Source organism: Elgaria multicarinata, chromosome 4, assembly GCF_023053635.1.
Source record: "Elgaria multicarinata webbii isolate HBS135686 ecotype San Diego chromosome 4, rElgMul1.1.pri, whole genome shotgun sequence".
NCBI classification, from domain to species: Eukaryota; Metazoa; Chordata; class Lepidosauria; order Squamata; family Anguidae; genus Elgaria; species Elgaria multicarinata.
In genome coordinates, this window is record NC_086174.1 from 22,860,513 (window position 1) to 22,877,639 (window position 17,127).

General features: G+C 43.7%; 1 protein-coding gene across 2 annotated transcripts in view; it reads left to right on the forward strand.

Moving 5' to 3' along the window:
• PTK7 (protein tyrosine kinase 7 (inactive)) overlaps positions 1-17,127 on the forward strand; it is a 100,227-nt gene that overhangs the window by 72,808 nt on the left and 10,292 nt on the right. For both annotated transcript variants that reach the window (XM_063123955.1, XM_063123956.1), the window contains exons 3-14: positions 787-889; positions 1,316-1,506; positions 3,507-3,657; positions 4,624-4,766; positions 5,745-6,014; positions 6,431-6,564; positions 8,070-8,205; positions 8,465-8,584; positions 8,954-9,103; positions 10,730-10,880; positions 14,558-14,685; positions 15,091-15,294. In XM_063123955.1, coding sequence (XP_062980025.1) covers positions 787-889; positions 1,316-1,506; positions 3,507-3,657; positions 4,624-4,766; positions 5,745-6,014; positions 6,431-6,564; positions 8,070-8,205; positions 8,465-8,584; positions 8,954-9,103; positions 10,730-10,880; positions 14,558-14,685; positions 15,091-15,294 — 1,881 coding nt within the window. The remainder of the gene's footprint in view (positions 1-786; positions 890-1,315; positions 1,507-3,506; positions 3,658-4,623; positions 4,767-5,744; positions 6,015-6,430; positions 6,565-8,069; positions 8,206-8,464; positions 8,585-8,953; positions 9,104-10,729; positions 10,881-14,557; positions 14,686-15,090; positions 15,295-17,127) is intronic.

Here is a 17,127-nt window from a genome sequence, read left to right on the forward strand (position 1 = left end):
GCTGCAAAGCCATAAGGAATGCAACGACCTCATTAGTGGCCCAGCTGTGCTCTTGAAGTGAGATCAGATAACACATACAATAGTCCCCACCTGCTGCCTCTTTGCTTGGCATGTATGGCAGAAAGTCAGGCTTGGAGATGGCCCAGGACTTCTGTGATGCTCCCAAACAAGAGCAAGTGCTCCATGTGACTGAAGCATTTGTAAATAAAGGCATTTGACAAGGACGCCTAGTGTTCACCCCATCTTCCACCAAGAGAGGGTAGCTCCTTGGAGTATCTGCCACTTCGTTGCCTGTCCAGGAGAGGTGGGGACTTGGCAGCCATGCAGAAAGGAAAACATCTTCTGTTAGGCAACCTTAAAATCCATCTGGAGATTTTTCCGAGTCTCTAACCATAGGCAGCACTTACTAGATTCACTATGTAAGCAAGATCAAGTGCAGTCATGCAGAGGTGGAAGCAACATTGCATTCTTGTACTGACCCTTTGATACCTGGCGTTGGATATATGGAGGCTTCGATTTCCAAAGTACTATAGGAGGGCAAAGGCCTCAAAGTGACCTTTGTTTTGACCCTGCTCAGATGACACACTAAGCCACAGTGGTTAAGCACTTTGAGCTAAACATTCTATGACTTAGCGGGTCGTGCGAACCATTCCTAACCACGGAGGCTACAAACCATGGTTTAAACACACTCATTAACCATTTGCTTCAAAAGGGTTAGCAGCCTAACCATGGCTTAGCATGTTGTCTGAACAGGCCCATTTTCTTCCCCTCCCTACTTTTTGCCAGGGATTGAAACGGGGGGAGTTGTCTTGAAGAACCCAGCCAGGGTGGAAGATATACAAAGTTCTGCTCCAGTGACGTTGCGCTGTCATATTGATGGGCATCCACGGTAAGAAGCCGCTACTGTGAACAATTCAGGCTCTTTGCTGTCTGTCTCTCTCTCTCTCTCTCTCACTGCCTCCACCCCCTGGAAACTTTCTCATCCAATAAGTTTTTAAACATTAAGAAAAGTTGAACCAAACAATTCTGAACTTGAAAAAGAAGGCAGCTTTTCAGTCCTATATAGCACTGCTTATGCCTGGATGTGCTTTGGTGATGCCAAGATGATACAGCGTAGGCATGCAGAAGAGGGTTATTGCCCCTTGGCACAACATAGTTTTACACTGTTGCTTTCTGAGATGGCTGTTGAATTTACTGGTTTTCATTAAAACATCTGTGTTTGGAGAAGGAATGAATCCAACAGACCATTTATCATTTGCTTGTTAAGCTATGGCTCTTGTTATGGTTCTGAGCTGTTAAACTGTCTGTCTCATAGCCCAACAAGTCAGTGGTTCCGGGATGGCACCCAGATTGTAGATGATCGTACCAACTATTCGGTCAGCAACAAGGAACGCACCTTGACTCTCAGGAGTGCCAGCCCAGATGACAACGGCATCTATTACTGTTGCGCTCGGAACGCCGTGGCCTTTGTGTGCAGCAACAGCAACTTCACTCTGAACATCATAGGTAAGTAGGAGTTGTGCTGTCACAATTTTCTAATCTTGGGGAAGGCCTTAAGTGTCCTTGTGTTGGTTCTTGTATTGGGTACAGAATGAGCCCATGAGCTATTTTGAAAACCTCCATGTTCATAGCCATATCTGAAGTCCAGCACAGGCTTCAAGCCATTTCACACACTCTGTCAGGGAAATGCCTACTTCTCGTTTGGGCAAAACAATGTGCAGCCAGTAAGGTGTGTCTTGCAAATATGTTTTGGAACATCAAACCTTTTATTTTTTTTTAGCATGTATGGAATACGAAGCAGTTCTCTGTTAATGGAGTGTTAAGCATATCTCCCCTTCGCAACCCTGCACAGCAATGTGCAACTCTGTAGAGCGCGAGAAGGGAAAACTAATCTGGCCTCAGAAGTTATCCGTCCGGTCCTCTCCCCAAATCCAGTGGGAAACAGTGGGTTTCTGTAAACAGTGGGTTTCTGTAAACCGCCCAGAGAGCCCTGGCTATGGGAGCAGTATATAAGTGTAATAAATAAATAAATAAGTAAAAGACTTATGCGCAGTGAAGCCAGTTCTCAGTAGATATTTCAGGAGGATCATTGTGTTGACGCACCCGCTTTACTTTTGGCCTGCAGGGAGCTGGGTGGGGTTCATCAAGTCCCCCCACCAATTCTGGTTGCCCATACCTGCTGTAGAGATTACCTCCCCTGGTGGAGGCCTGGTTGGCCAAAAAGATGCATGGCTTCTCTGTACCTTTATAAAGGCAACAGGAAATCAAAGTGCACTGCAAGGGGGTGCCCCAGCTGGAGGTCCTTTCCATTCTATAGCATAGTGAAAAGGCAGTCCATTGGGGTGATTGTTTTCAGGGTCTGCGAGTGGTACTTTTGGCCGTGTCAACTTCATTGCTTAATCCTTTTTGGAGTTGAGATTACATGGAATCCATCATCTGGAAACAAAGCCCTATGAGGAAGAACTGGGCATGTTTAGCCTGGAGAAGAGAAGATTGCGGGGAGACCTGAAAGCATTCTTCAAATACTTGAAAGGTTGTCACACAAATGAGGGACAGGGTCTCTTCTCGATCCTCCCAGAGTGCAGGACACGGAATAATGGGTTCAAGTTACAGGAAGCCAGATTCCGGCTGGACATCAGGAAAACTTCCTGACTGTAAGAGCAGTATGACAGTAGAACCAATTATCTAGGGAGATAATCTAATTCCATTAGATTTTAATTGACTTCCAGGTAATAGATGCCTTGAATATATTTTTAACAAATTGTACCGAGTAACACAAGGCACTTGAACATAAATTTATAATGGAAATTTCAAAGCACCCAGTGATAACAGACTATAAAGCCATATAGGAATATAAATAGAATAACAGTAGAGGTATAATGAAACTTATCAAACAGATGAAAAGAGATGTAATAAAGACTGATCTAATACAAATTAGAGTATTCTTTAAATCAGTGATTTCAATTCACCTGGCCATACCAATGAGAAAGGAGGCTGCCATCCTGTGCATACTGGGTGCAGTAGGATTTCTGTCTTGTTCCTATGCATATTTGCTTGAAAGTAGGTGCTATTCAGATCTTTCTGAAAAGAAAAGGAAGAGCCTTGAACTTGTATTACCGTGATAGGAAAATATACAATATCTTTGTGAAAAGCCGTTGCCAGTAGCCTAAGAAAAGAGAAAATATCTAGCTGTTGCCAGTAGCCTAAGAAAAAAATAAATCCATATAGAGAGAAGCAAGAGTTGTTACGCAAGGCACTTAAGTGAGAACCTGGGATCTCTGCAGACAGAGCTCTGTTAATTTTCTCTAGAAGATGATCATTCATAATGGGACTGCTTGACTGTTTCGTTCTAGCCAGGCAACTGCTTGCTGCATGTAGCAGGACCAGCCTTATTTTCTTATGCCGCTCTCTGCCTGTTCCTTTATGAGGGGAAAATGTTTACCAGGAGAAGGGAATCCAGGTGATAAATCCTCTCTTTCCTAATAGTCCGTTTCTCATCACGATAGATGAAAGCTTCCCCCATCCAGTGATCGTTCCTGAGAACCAGATTGTCAATAAGAATGAGGAGGCCATGTTTCATTGCAAGTTCCAAGCCGTACCACCTCCCACTCAGGAATGGTTATTTGAGGATGAACCTGCTATTAACAATCGGACCAAGTAAGTCTCCCCTATGGGGATAGAAAGCTTAACTGGTAGGTGATGCTAATAGGAAAGGTATATTCTCCTTGAAGTGCAGGCAGGATTCATGCTCCAAGGAGAAAGAAACCTCTAATATTGCTTAGTGCACAAAGGAATGAGCCAAATATGCTATGATGCTGCTGAGAAGAGTTTTGGAAACACTTCCAGAATCATCCTAAAGATAGTAGCCATATCTGATACCTGCTTTTAGTAAAGGCACATTTGCCACAATGATAAGCATATCAGTGGCCAATGAAATTTGGTTTCTGACTCTTAGAATATAGTCAGTCCTGCCTATTTTGTACAGACTTGCCCTTTTTTTTTCTTTGCCCCCCCTTCCCATTAACTAATTACAGCAGAGAGCATTGTGGGCAGGGGCATCATAATGGTGAATAGTCAGTAGATCTTCTTGCATATAACCATAGGTTCTTATGGTTTTGCCAAAAAGAGACATTTTCACAAAAAGCCCAAGTGTGAACAAACCTCTCAAGTGAATTCATCATATGCACAACCTCCAACAATAGCTTTTAGGACCTTTGCTCTAATCTTTTTAGCAGTCGCTACGAATACGTGATTAGTTTCATAAGGATCTATATTTACAAGTAGTTTTCACACTTGCTGAGCCAAAGGTCTGTCAGACACCCAACCCAACAAAGGTACAAGAAATCTTTTCCTGGAACTGGCATACAGTTCACAGAAAAATATATAATGAATAATATCCTCTATTTGTGGAGCCCACGTATACAAAGACATTGAACTATGGGAATATTTGCAGACCTCCCATGCAAATATGTATAAGGCATGGTTTAGAAATGTAAATCCTTTCCTTTAACAGTGAATAGTATTATTTCATGGCAGCACCTGCTGCCGCCTATGAGTGTCTACTATGCCGTGCAAGTCAGTGACTGACCTCAAATCTTATTTTTTTCCTTCCTCTTCCCAAAGGCCTTCCCAAAGACCCATGATGTTTTCCAATGGCTCTCTACTGATACCTCAGGTGAAAGGACGTAATGTTGGAGTGTATAAATGTGTTGGCCGTGGACAGAGGGGGAAACCAGTCATCTTGGAGGCAACCCTGCAATTGGCAGGTATGAGTTTGGGAATGACTTTGCCTAGTTCAGTAGGCTTTGGGCTGAAGGCTCATGACCTTGACAACTCCATGTTAGGCATTATAAGAAAAAGAATTGAGAATAAAACAGCCAGTATCATACTGCCCTTATACAAATCTATGGTGCGACCACACTTAGAATACTGTGTACAGTTCTGGTCACCACACCTAAAAAAGGATATAGAGCTGGAAAAAGTGAAGAAAAGGGCAACTAAAATGACCAAGGGGCTGGAGCACCTCCCCTATGAGGGAAGGTTACATCAGCTGGGATTGTTCAGCTTGGAGAAGAGGAGGCTGAGGGGAGACACGATAGAGGTGTGCAAAATTAGGCATGGTGTAGGGAATGTGGTTAGGGAGACATTTTTCTCCCTCTCTCAAAATACTAGAACCTGGGGTCATCCAATGAAGCTGATTGGTGGGAGATTCAGGACAAATAAAAGGAAGGACTTCTTCACACGGCGCATAGTTAAATTATGGAACTCACTACCACAAGATGTAGTGATTGCCACCAGTTTGGATGGCTTTAAAAGGGGGTTGGATAAATTCTTGGAGGCAAAGGCTATCAATGGCTACAAGCCCTGATGGTTGTGTGCTATCTCCAGTATTCGAAGCAGTAAGCCTTTGTGCACCAGTTGCTGGGGAACATGGGTGGGAGGGTGCTGTTGCACCATGTCCTGCTTGTTCATCCCTGGCCGATGGCTGGTTGGCCACTGTGTGAACAGAGTGCTGAACTAGATGGACCCTTGGTCTGATCCAGCATGGCACTGTTTATGTTCTTATGTAATTGGGGTAGGAAAGAGCTGGCTAGGCTACTCCTCCACTCCCCCCCCAAAAAAGCTGGATATTCCCTAGATGTTGCCAGAGGTTCACAAATATCTTGGTGCACTCAACCCACAGCCCTTCCCAAAACACTCAGCACACCAATCCATTCTCAATTGTACATTTGCATTTCCCCCAGAAATTGCAGATTTTGCCCAACCATTCGAGCCAAGGACTTTCATAGCCAACAAAGAGCAGCGTGTGACCTGTGTGGCCCCTCAGGGAGTGCCTGAACCCTGGGTTTGGTGGGAGAGAAACAGTGTTCAGATCCCCACGACTGGAAGAGTACGGCAAGAAGCTGAGGACCTTGTCTTTGCTAGCATTGGAGAAAAGGATGCTGGGATATACACCTGCCATGCAGTGAACAAGGCTGGAGAAAAGAAGCAAGACCTGACCATCACAGTAGCCAGTAAGCAGATTCCTTTGAGTATACTGAAAGAACAGAGGAAGCAGCGTTTCTTTTGCATGAAGAATTGTGATTAGAGTTGGATGACAGAAAGGGGAGGGAACACTTCATATTCTAACCATTAAATTCTTGCTGTGTGAGTTGAGAACTGGGTGGATAGGAGAAATGCAATTTGCTGGATGGGCCGAAATACTGGACTTCAGGTCTGAAGCATGGTCATCCCTAGATCATCTCAACTTCTTGATGATAACCTTTATTGCAGGCTAAGAAACAGATGCTGTGGGTCTTGGGTGATCTCTTCAGCAAACCTCTGTACCTAAGATGACATTGGATGAATGCCCAAATCTTCTGTTATTGAGTCAACTTTGACTAGAGTCCGTTTCTCTCTCTCTCTCTCCCCCCTACCCCCCCCCCCCCAGCCATACCAAAATGGGTGGAAAAGCCCAAGGACAGTCAGCTAGAAGAGAGTAAACCAGGCTACCTCCATTGTCTCAGCAAAGCCTCTCTGAAGCCCACAGTCACCTGGTTTCGCAATGGCTTCCCCATTTCGGAGGTGAGTGTTGAGGGGCCTTGTGCCACCTTGTGGAACTGCCTGCCCAGTCTTTGTGCAGCTGAATCCCCTTCACTGCTCTTTGCTGTAGTTCTAAGCAGCATGTGCTTACTGCCCCTCCCAACGTGGTTCTCCTGTGTGCTTCTGCTTAGAGGACTTCAGGCTCTACTTCTCTGGCCCTTTCCAACTTCATGGACCTGTGATAATGTGGCTCTATTGTGCTCTTTATCTGCCACTGTTCTCTCCAAAGGCACTAAAGAGGGGATGTGGGTTGATCTTGATTCAAGGAGTTTATTGAATGGTGGTGGTGGTGGTGGAAAGGCTAAACTGCAGGTGCCTGGTTAGGTATCAGAGCTGTGGCTGTTGCTTGGGGCAGAGCCCTCCGGACCAAAGACCCTCTGTCCTTGATTGGCCAGTGCTTTCTTGAGTGCATATACCTAGGAGAGTGCTTCTGTTCCGGAAGGTTGGTGGGGGAATAAATGGGGAAGCAGCTCCTCCTGGTTTTCCATGCTGGGTTTTTCCTGCGTAGGGAAGAGGAGTCTCAGTGTGGTTGCATCTTGGGGAAACAAAGCAACTTGTGTATATGTCCATGAACATCCACCTGAACAGGCGCGCCTGTGTCTAAGGTTGCCTTTATGTTTGTGGGTGTACGTGCATGTGGCTCAAATATGTTGTGTCTGTGTTTTTAGAAGGGGGAGATATCTGAGCCCGCAAGAGAAGCCCACACACACATTTCGGTACTGCTTACCCACCAATTTAAACGGGCAATGTGGCTCCCAGACAGGGTCTCCCATTTCTCTCTCGCACACATGCTCATTTAAACCCTTGTGTGGTCTTGCAGTTTAACAGCTGAGTGTGTCCTGTGGTTTTTATATATCTGGTTCCAACTGGCTTAATCCCATTATGCAATTAAACCCCTTTCATAAAAATGCAACAAAAGGGAGACGAGCTGAAGCATCTGACATAGAACTAAATAGCCTTTTATTTACAGTCTCGGTTTTAATCTCCCCTCCCCCTTTTCCCCTGTGAGATACTTGTGGAAATGGAGCCTGTTCTTGCTGTTGCAGACAAGAACTGACTAGAACCTAATTGTTGGTTGAGAGTTAGTGTGCCAGGCAGAAAAAGGGCACTTGAGGTTCTCTTGAATTCCGCCTTGGGGCATGGGGCTGCAGCCAGAGTTAATTCTACTTCCTGCAAAGCAGTCTTTCAGCTTTCTGCCTTTCACCTTTTCAGCTAAAATGTATAAATTTGGTGGGTGGGGGGCTCTTCTGATGGTATAAAAATATTTTTTGCCATATTCTTCTAAGGCAGATCAAGGACACCTCAAATGGCTAATAAAGTTTTGGGTACGGGTAAAAAATTGTTTTAAATCAACTGCAGCCTCTGGACACCAAAAAGTGTTGGCAGAAGTTGCTTGCCTGCACAAAACAGTCTCTGAAATGGTCTCTCTTGGCTTGGGAGCCTGAAGGCCTTCATGCTTCTGTCTTTGCTGTTTTCATCTTCATCAGGATTCCCGTTTTGAAATTGCTGAGAATGGGACGCTACGTATTAACAATGTGGAGGTGTATGATGGGACAGTGTTCAAGTGTGTGAGCAGCACTCTTGCTGGAAGTATTGAGGAACAGGCTCGTGTCCATGTTCTGGGTATGTGTGACTGTTAGAGATCTTGTTTTCTGCATGTGAATCCATTCATTTGGGCGCACACAGGCGCTCCTAGACACTCACTGTATTGATGTCTTGAGAATGGGAGTCTTTGGAGACCCTCGGGCTTCTCTTGGTCCTGCTTGTATCTATGTGACCCACAAAGGATGGGTTCTCTTGCTTGCAGAAGGCCGAAAGAATTATTGTTGGGGAAGGAATTTGCATGCGCGCTTATGTCTCTGACTGGATGATTTTATTGCAGAGAAGCTGAAGTTTACTCCTCCTCCTCAGCCCCTACAATGTGTTGAGTTCGATAAAGAGGTCTCCGTATTCTGCTCAGCCACAGGCCGAGAAAAGCCTACAATCCAGTGGATTAAAACCGGTGAGGGGGAATGTTGGGAAGATGTCATAAACGTAACCTTTTTAACATACGTTTGACTTGCTCCATGATGTAACAATTTTTTTTTATAACCAGTGGTCTCTAAACCAGCTTCCCTAGCCGAGTTGTGTTGGACTACAACTCCCAGCATTCTTGGAGTTATAGTCCAACACATCTGGAAGAATCCAGGTTGGGGGATGCTGCTGTGAGCATTCAACTCCTTTGCAGAGAGGTCTGTTCCAGGTGCTCTGGATTTTGGGCCTGTTTTTACCGTCCTTGGTGAATAAAAGTAACTTCCACATCTTCCTCTTTGAAGTCCTGCTGGGCTACTTATGCTCTCCCTTTAACTGATTCCTCTGCTCCTTTATCCAGATGGGAGTAGCCTGCCAGCTTGGGTCAGTTACAACACTGGAAACCTGCACTTCCATAGAGTAACGAGGAGTGATGCTGGGAATTACACTTGCATCGCTTCCAACGGCCCACAGGGAGAGATCAGAGCAACCGTCCATCTCACAGTAGCAGGTAAACATTGGGTAGAACAGCATTTCTCTTCAGCAGCAGCTGGTGACTGAAAGGCCATGGGTTGCTAATCTAGTCTTTTGAGGCTGTTGGTGCGATGTTCAGTCACGTGCACACATGCACGTAACCTGCAACAAAATGTTGCTGTGTACGCCCACCCTGATGGAGAGAGCATCCTCCTACAACCTTGATCTCCCTCTCCAAGATACTTACTATAAGCTGTCAGAGTACTGACTAGACCAATTCCTTCCCTTCCTCTACCATCCTCTTTCTTTCTTTTTCAGCTGATACATATTCATGTCTCAAAGTGCTCTCAGCCATAGAGTTGATTGGTAGACGCACACAGCCTGCCAGGCTTCTGGTTTCTGTAGAGACTTTCTCTTCTCCACCCCCCTCCCCTGTAGGCTCAACCGCCATCTATATTCTGTAAACTCACAGGTTCCTGTCGGTTTGCTTTTTTTGCTTTGTTTATAAATAGCAGTTTCTTAATTCGCAAATATATAACTTCTGTGTACTCAGGGCATTGAGTATCTAGAAGCCACCACCTTGCTTTTGGGTGCCCCCTTTTGGCTTCCTAACTGATAAGTTCTCTTCCATCTGAGTTAGCTACTAAAAGGAATTATATGGTATAAAAATATATATTATTGGCTTGTAAACTACTTTAAATGACCGGAAAAGCTGAATATAAATAAATAAATAAATAAATAAATGGATGAATAAATCACAGAATGTTCTGTGGAGAGTGGCCCTCATGTCTCATGGTTACTGCTCACATGAATTTTCAGCATGTTCCAGAGGATCATGTACCCCCAACCATCTGGAACAGAGGAGGAAATGGGTGAAAACTGACTTCACCCTCTTCTGCCATTGGCCTGGTTCAGACAACACGCTAAACCATGCTGCTTAAGCAGCATAGTTAGTGTGTTGTCTGAACCAAGCCACTGTAAACATCCTGGGAGAGGAATTTGGCTCAATCTGAATAACAAACAAAGGATACTGAGAGTAGGGATGTACGGATTGTGTAAAATCTGTTCAGTCTGTTTCACGGATTGTTTTTTGTTCATGAATTTGCACAAAGTTGCATGTGCAAAAATGCACAAATTTCCCCAAAATGCACATTTTTATACTTTAGCCTATGGGGAAAATGCACATTTTTGCCTGTTTTTTTATATTATTATTATTGTTGTTGTATATTTTTCTACAACAAACTTTGCACAAAATTCCTGAAAATTAAAAAAAAACCGGTCCGCAAGTCTGTGAAATCCACCCAGTAGGGAAAAATGGTCCGCTGTGGAATCCATGGGTCAGTTTCATAAAAATCCAAACTCATTTGGTTCTGTTGTGGATTTCTCCAACGTCCCTAAGTGAGAACCAGCCTATGCCCCAAAACCCTCATGACAAGTCTGCCCTCTCTCAACAGGTTAAAAAAGGAGAGGCGGTCCCCAAATTGCAATCCAAAGGAATTATTACTCACCACAAGCTACTACCTCTGGCTTTACTAACCCAGCCTAGGGCATGCACACGAGGTGCCCATGACATACGTTTAGATTGGGGGGGTGGGGAGGCACAACAGTCTCAGCCATGCATCCAGTGCTCGTGTGGTGTGTGACGTTTTTTTCCCCCTCCTAGTTTACATAAGCTTTAGGCTGAAGCCAGAGGATACTACAGTATATCCAGGACACACAGCCGTGTTCCAATGCCAAGCTGAAGGTGACCCACTGCCGCAAATCCAGTGGAAAGGGAAAGACAGGATTCTGGAACCTGAAAAATTCTTGCCCAGGTATGGCTCCCTCCTTCCACAAATTAGCAGTTTCTCCCCACGGCCTGAGTTTGAGCCCAGCGGAAGCTGGTTTCAGGCCGCCGGCTCTGGTCGACTCAGCCTTCCGTCCTCCCGAGGTCGGTAAAATGAATACCCAGTTAGCTGGGGGAGAGGTAATAATGGCCAGGGAAGGCAACGGCAAACCACCCCGCTATAAGGCCTGCCAAGAAAACGTCAGCGAAAGCTGGCGTCCCTCCAAGAGTCAGTAATGACTCAGTACTTGTACAAGAGGTTCCTTTCCTTCCAATGACCATAAGATGCTTTTTAATAATGTGCTGTTTTTAATAATGTAGTTGTATTAAATGTTTTAATCAATTATATATATATTATGGTGTCTGCATTTGTGTTGTACTTTGCCTCGATCCAGAGGGAGGGGTGGGTAACAAAATAATAATAATAATAATAATAATAATAATAATAATAATAATAATAATAATAATATAAAAATAAATGTTGGCTGAAGATACCCTTAGAACCGTAAAGGGATTACTTTTGGAGTCAGGGTCAGTTCCACATGCTCTATGAGATTATACCTGTTCTGTTTTATGCTCTAATGGATTCAACTTGGAAGCCGCGTACTGCCCCCATACATAGTGTTACCTGATATTTTAGAATATGCACTTTCAGGGAGTTATGGGTTCTGTGCTGAAATCCCAAATCTTGCAACCAGAATATGAATATCCTCAACTGAAGTTGAGCAGGTGTCATAAATAGATAATTTTTAGTCTTTATTCCATTGCACTTTTTGCCTGAAAGTTTCCTGCACTTCTTTTTGTAAGGGGCTGTGAGAGGAATATTGGATCATATGGATAAATGGGGAAGAATGTGTGTTGAGTCTAAGGTGAAATGTGCAGCGTATAAGAATTCCACTCTTAAGTCCTTTATCAACACCTCAGATTTCTAACCCTTCAGTTGTAGCTGCTTAACACAACTTCATAGTTTCATCTTCAGACATGAGGACTAGAAAATTCATTACTTAAAAAGAAAAAAGAGAGCTGAGAATCTTAGGGTTCTGTATGGAGGCTGTTCCACTGTATGGGGAATTATGACTGTAAGAGTGCAGGTGCAAGACTATAGATTATTTATTGATTTATTTATTACATTTATTTATTTAATCCATGATCGCACTACATAGCCACAGAATGTACCATCCTAGGAAGCTCTGCTTTCTCACTGATTTTTATAGAAAAGGTTTCTTGTCCTTTTATGGTTGCACACATAAAATTGAAAGTTGTGGGCAATGCCTGATGAAATCTTCAGTATTCAGTCAGAGATGAATGGCAGAATTAATGATGTAAAATAAGCAAATCTATGCCAATCTTTTAATTTGCACAATTTATGCTGATTGAAGAAATAAACGTTTCCAAAGCTCACAGTTTATATAGTTTGAGCATATGTAACTGGTGGGCATTGCAGGAACAGCCATCACAATAGTCAGGATCTTCTGGAGAATCCCTAGCACCAAATACTCGGGATTATGTTATAATGTTCCCCACTCGGAGCTGAGATCGGAAGTTCTTGGAATCGTTTTGCTAAATGCTGCCTCTCCAACTAAGGGGATGTCATCATGTTGCCCTAGCACAGCCTTCCTCAACCTGGGGCGCTCCAGATGTGTTGGACTGCATCTCCCAGAATGCCCGGGGCATTCTGGGAGTTGTAGTCCAACACATCTGGAGCGCCCCAGGTTGAGGAAGGCTGCGGGCCTAGCACATATTTCTCTGTCCACCCTGCTCTCCTGAGAGTCTCTTGCTTGATGTGCTTTTAAGAGGAGGGATGCTCTCTCTTCCATTTCAGTCACCTCCAGGCCTTTTTGGATCTCTTGGCTGCAGTCCCTTCACCTTCTCTTTGTGTGTGTGGGAAGAATGCACTCCCTAGCCTGTGGCACAACTCTCTCTCCCGTTCCTATACAGCAGAAGCGCACACAATAGGCAGGCAATTAAAGGATCGTCTCATTGCTCTGAAGTTTATGCAGCAATAACCAGCATTTAGAATTGATTAAACAGTCAGCCAGACGCTTCCAGAGCATGCCTCAAAGCGATACAGCACTGACACAGAAGGGAGCAGGCTGTAGCTCGGTGGCAGAGCGCCTGTTTAGGTTCAGTCTCTGGCATCTCTTGCTCAAGGCGCCTGTGGCGTTACACCCCACAAGTCAATTCCAAATGTATGTCTGCAGTTTGTAAGTCTGTGGTTTTTAGAATGTTGGCCTGAGAGGGCGGAGTTAGAATGTCTTGGGAGCGGGGAGGAGTGATATATAAGGGAAGGACTGATGGGATTGAGAGATCTTTTTAGGGAACCTTTTCAGGGAGACTTGTTAGGTACTCTTAGAGTCTGTAGTGCTCTCTGTGTTTATGGTACTTAAGTTCTGGGAAATTTGAGAGTCAGTGTAGTGAGTGGTGTCTTTAGGGTGTGGTGTGCACGTAGTGGAAGTATATTAATCAATACTGATCATAAAGAAAGTTCAAGAGTGATTGTGTGAGGAAAAGGAAAGTGCGAATGTGAATGAGTGACCGGATTGTATGAAAGGTTTCAAAAAGGTTTTTAAATGTTGTTATTTGAAACAAAGCTTATGAACTTTTAAAAATAAATTTTGTTTTGTTTTTAAACTACCACAAAAAGCCCACGTGTCTGTTTGGCATTTATCATCTTAAGTTTACACATTTAGCACCCACTCTGACAATCATTCACCTAAGCAGATATAACTCACAGCGCATTGTTATATATATTAAAATCCTTCTCCATTTAAACCCCTTTCTCCACATAGTTTGGAGGAAGGTGGGCTTTATCCCTTGCCTCAGGCGTATCAAGCGGTGGTGCTTGGCTTGAGCAGGGAGTAGCTGCGGCCCGGTCTGGTGTTCAGAGCCTGTGTCGTGGCAGCACCCTCCAGTAGCAGGGTGGTAAAAGACTTCAGTTTAGAACTTTGGCGGGTAGACAAGGCTTGCCGGATTTTAAGTTTTGTAAATGGAACTTATTAGATAAGTTGAACCATTTTTGCATATAGGGTTTGGGGAATTAGTGGAATAGTTAAATAGCTTTGATCCATTTGTTTTTTTGTCACAGAGTTGAAAGTCAAGGTGTTGCACGTTATGTGTAGTCGGGAGAGGCAGAAGATTAGGAGTTCTGTGAAATAAGGTTAAATTTTCAGGCCTGTGAGATAATCCAGACCAGGCAGATTTCCAGATCATTTGACAGCCCTTCAGTGAGGAGGCTGAGAAACCTGTTTGAACTGTTTCCCCTTTTCCTCTTGAGACACAAGAAATGACTGCAGTTTGACAAGAGGTCGGTTCGCATGGAGTTTGGGTGTCCCTGCTTCCCATCCTTTGAAATTTCAATTTGGAGGAATTGACATATTGTTTACTTGGTCTCAAGATCCCACTGGTTGCTATATTTGGGTTTAGGAAGGACCCTGCCCTCCAATCTTCAGACTGGCTAATGACTGGGGTGGTGGGATCGGGGGAGGCAGAGCTGCCTTTCCCTGTAAAGTGTGGCCTGGCAGGCTGCCTTGTGTCACTGGGTGCTGATATTCTGCAGATGGTCTTCAGTGGTGCAGGTATATTGTGCAAAACGTCATCCTGGGTTATGTAGATTGATTTATGGTTTGTTCCCTCCCTACTGCCTGATGCTTTTTGCATTTCTTGCAGGATCCAAATTATGCCCAATAACTCCCTGGTGATATATGATGTCACCACTGAGGATTCTGGCAAGTATACATGCATTGCCGGCAACAGTTGCAACATCAAGCATCATGAGGCCTTTCTCCAGGTTGTAGGTAAGGGGGTGCCCATTCATTGATCTGCATTTGGAATGCAAGAAAGTGACTTCTCTGTGGGAAGAATCCTGCATCTTCCCTAACTCTTGTGGTTGTGATGGAAAACTGAATGGGGGGAGTGGGGTGGAACATTTCATGTCTGCAAGTGATAGCCACTGTTGAAGAAGGTCAGAGTATTGTACTAGACAAGCTGGGTTCTAATTATGTCTGACAATTATTAAAGAAGCTCCCTAATTTATATCCTGTTAAAAGTGGCAGCACAACGGATGTGGTGTAGGGACAGTTCTCAGGCTAAGTCTATACATTGGTCGTGATACGTTCTACATAACCAGACCATATATTGCTGTGATATGGAGGCAGCATGATGCTCTATCTCTCATGTAAATGTTTGCATTTTGCTTCCAGACAAACCAGTAGCAGAACGGGGTAATGAACCAAACAGCCACACGCCCTATAAAATGATCCAGACCATAGGGCTATCTGTTGGCGCTGCAGTGGCATACATAATCATTGTCCTGGGCCTCATGTTCTATTGCAAGAAGAGGAGAAAGGCAAAGAGACTGAAGAAGCAGCCAGAGTGTGAGGAGCCAGAGATGGAATGCCTGAATGGTAAGACACGGGAGTTTGATCCTCACCAGGAAGGGAAATGAGGGGCATTGTGTTTGGCTTAGGCCTCCTGAGATAAAAGCTGAATTCATTGTTTTTTTTACTGTGGAAGGCATAGCGCATATGTCTGTGCCTGAAATGACTCTTTTAAGGAGGGAGTCGGAAGAACTGAGTGGTTAATTGATGAAGTTCTAGGCATAATGGGGCGGGGGAATCAAATCGCTGGGTCTAGAAAGCACAAACCCAAGGGTTCTTAAAGTTCTCAGTTATGACATTGCTGATCCAAGTTGTACTTAAAATGGACTTTCATACCAAAGGATTAGAAAGTAGTTAGTATTGCAGTGATTTTTAAAAAGAATCCAGGAAGTTACAGGCAGCTGGCATAATCAGGTAAATTGGTGAAAAGCATTAATAAAGGTAAAATTGTGACGAATATAGATAGAACAAGTCTTGCTAAAGAAGAATCAGCATGGCTTCAGCAAAAGGGAAGTTCTTTCTCACTAACCTTTTAGAGTTATTTGAGAGTGTCAGCAAGCATGTGGATAGGGGTCAACTGGTAGACATTATATACTTTGATTTTCAAAAAGTCCCCCACCAAAATCTCCTCTTGAGTAAACTTAAATCATGGGATGAGAACAGGTCATTTTACAGATTGGTAACTGCCTAAAGAACAGGAAATAAAGAGTAGGAATATGTGGAGTATTCTCAAAATGGAAGGAAGGAGAGTTTCCCCCAAGGAAATGTATTCAGAATGGTGCTTGTTAAAGGATCTGGCATTCAGGATGAGGAGGTTTTTGGATGACATTAGATTACTTAGGATGATGAAAAGCTCCAGAATGATCTCTCCAAACTGGGTGGATAGCAAATTAGCAAGATCATTTCGGTCTTAAGTGAAAAATGATTTACATTGGGACACTGGTGGGTTCTGATCTGGCTTTGTATTTGATCACACAACAAAAAGAAGGAAGTTACGTTAAAAGAAATTACTAGTGTAGTAGATTGGGATTAAAGGTTGATTCTGGATCTGAAAAACTTGAATACTACTGGAAAACACTGAAGGCTTCCCTTTTGTACCCTATTTCTTTAAAGAGACACTGTTGGTACATTTTCACATGGCATTTTGCAGCCTTGTGGTGTTTTTGTTAGAAAATACAAAAAACAAAAACAGAAGTTCTGAATAAACTGCATTTCAAATCAAAGCTAAAGAGGGATCACTACATACACACAGAAGACGCTCCATTCATCCCAGTCATAATTTTCTATTCTCTTTTGTCAAAGTTGTTTCATGTCCAGATTGAAGCTGAGTTTAGGCTTAGGTGGGGAGCCTGTTATTCTGTGACTGAATAAGCACATTGGCCCAAATCTCTCTGGTTCCATCTTGGGAGTCCATGAGCAGCTCATTCCTAGACACTGCTCCTATAGCTCATCCTCCTCAACGGTCCATAATGAAAAATCCCATAATCAGAATTAATTGGAAGTAACTTACATACATTTGTTTTATTTTCAGGGTATAATTTAAATTACCTTGGTGCTGATTTTTAGTCAGTTTCTCCCCTAGATTATCCTTCAGCTTTAAGAATAAACCAAAGGGAATAATATTGCCATGCAGGGAGGGGACTGCCTTGTCTGTCTCTCTTCTGGCTGTTTCTCTAGATTGCCTTCAAGATACTTAAGATGTTGCTGTTGCCTTCCCTGTTCAAGGCAAGCTTGAATTGGTTGTGGCCTCTGAGAATGCAAGAGCTGCCCAGAATACTCTATGAATCTATCGCTGTTGAGAGTGGTACCTACTGGCTGCCTCTACTGCTGAGAGACCATGATGAATTCTGATCTAACTAC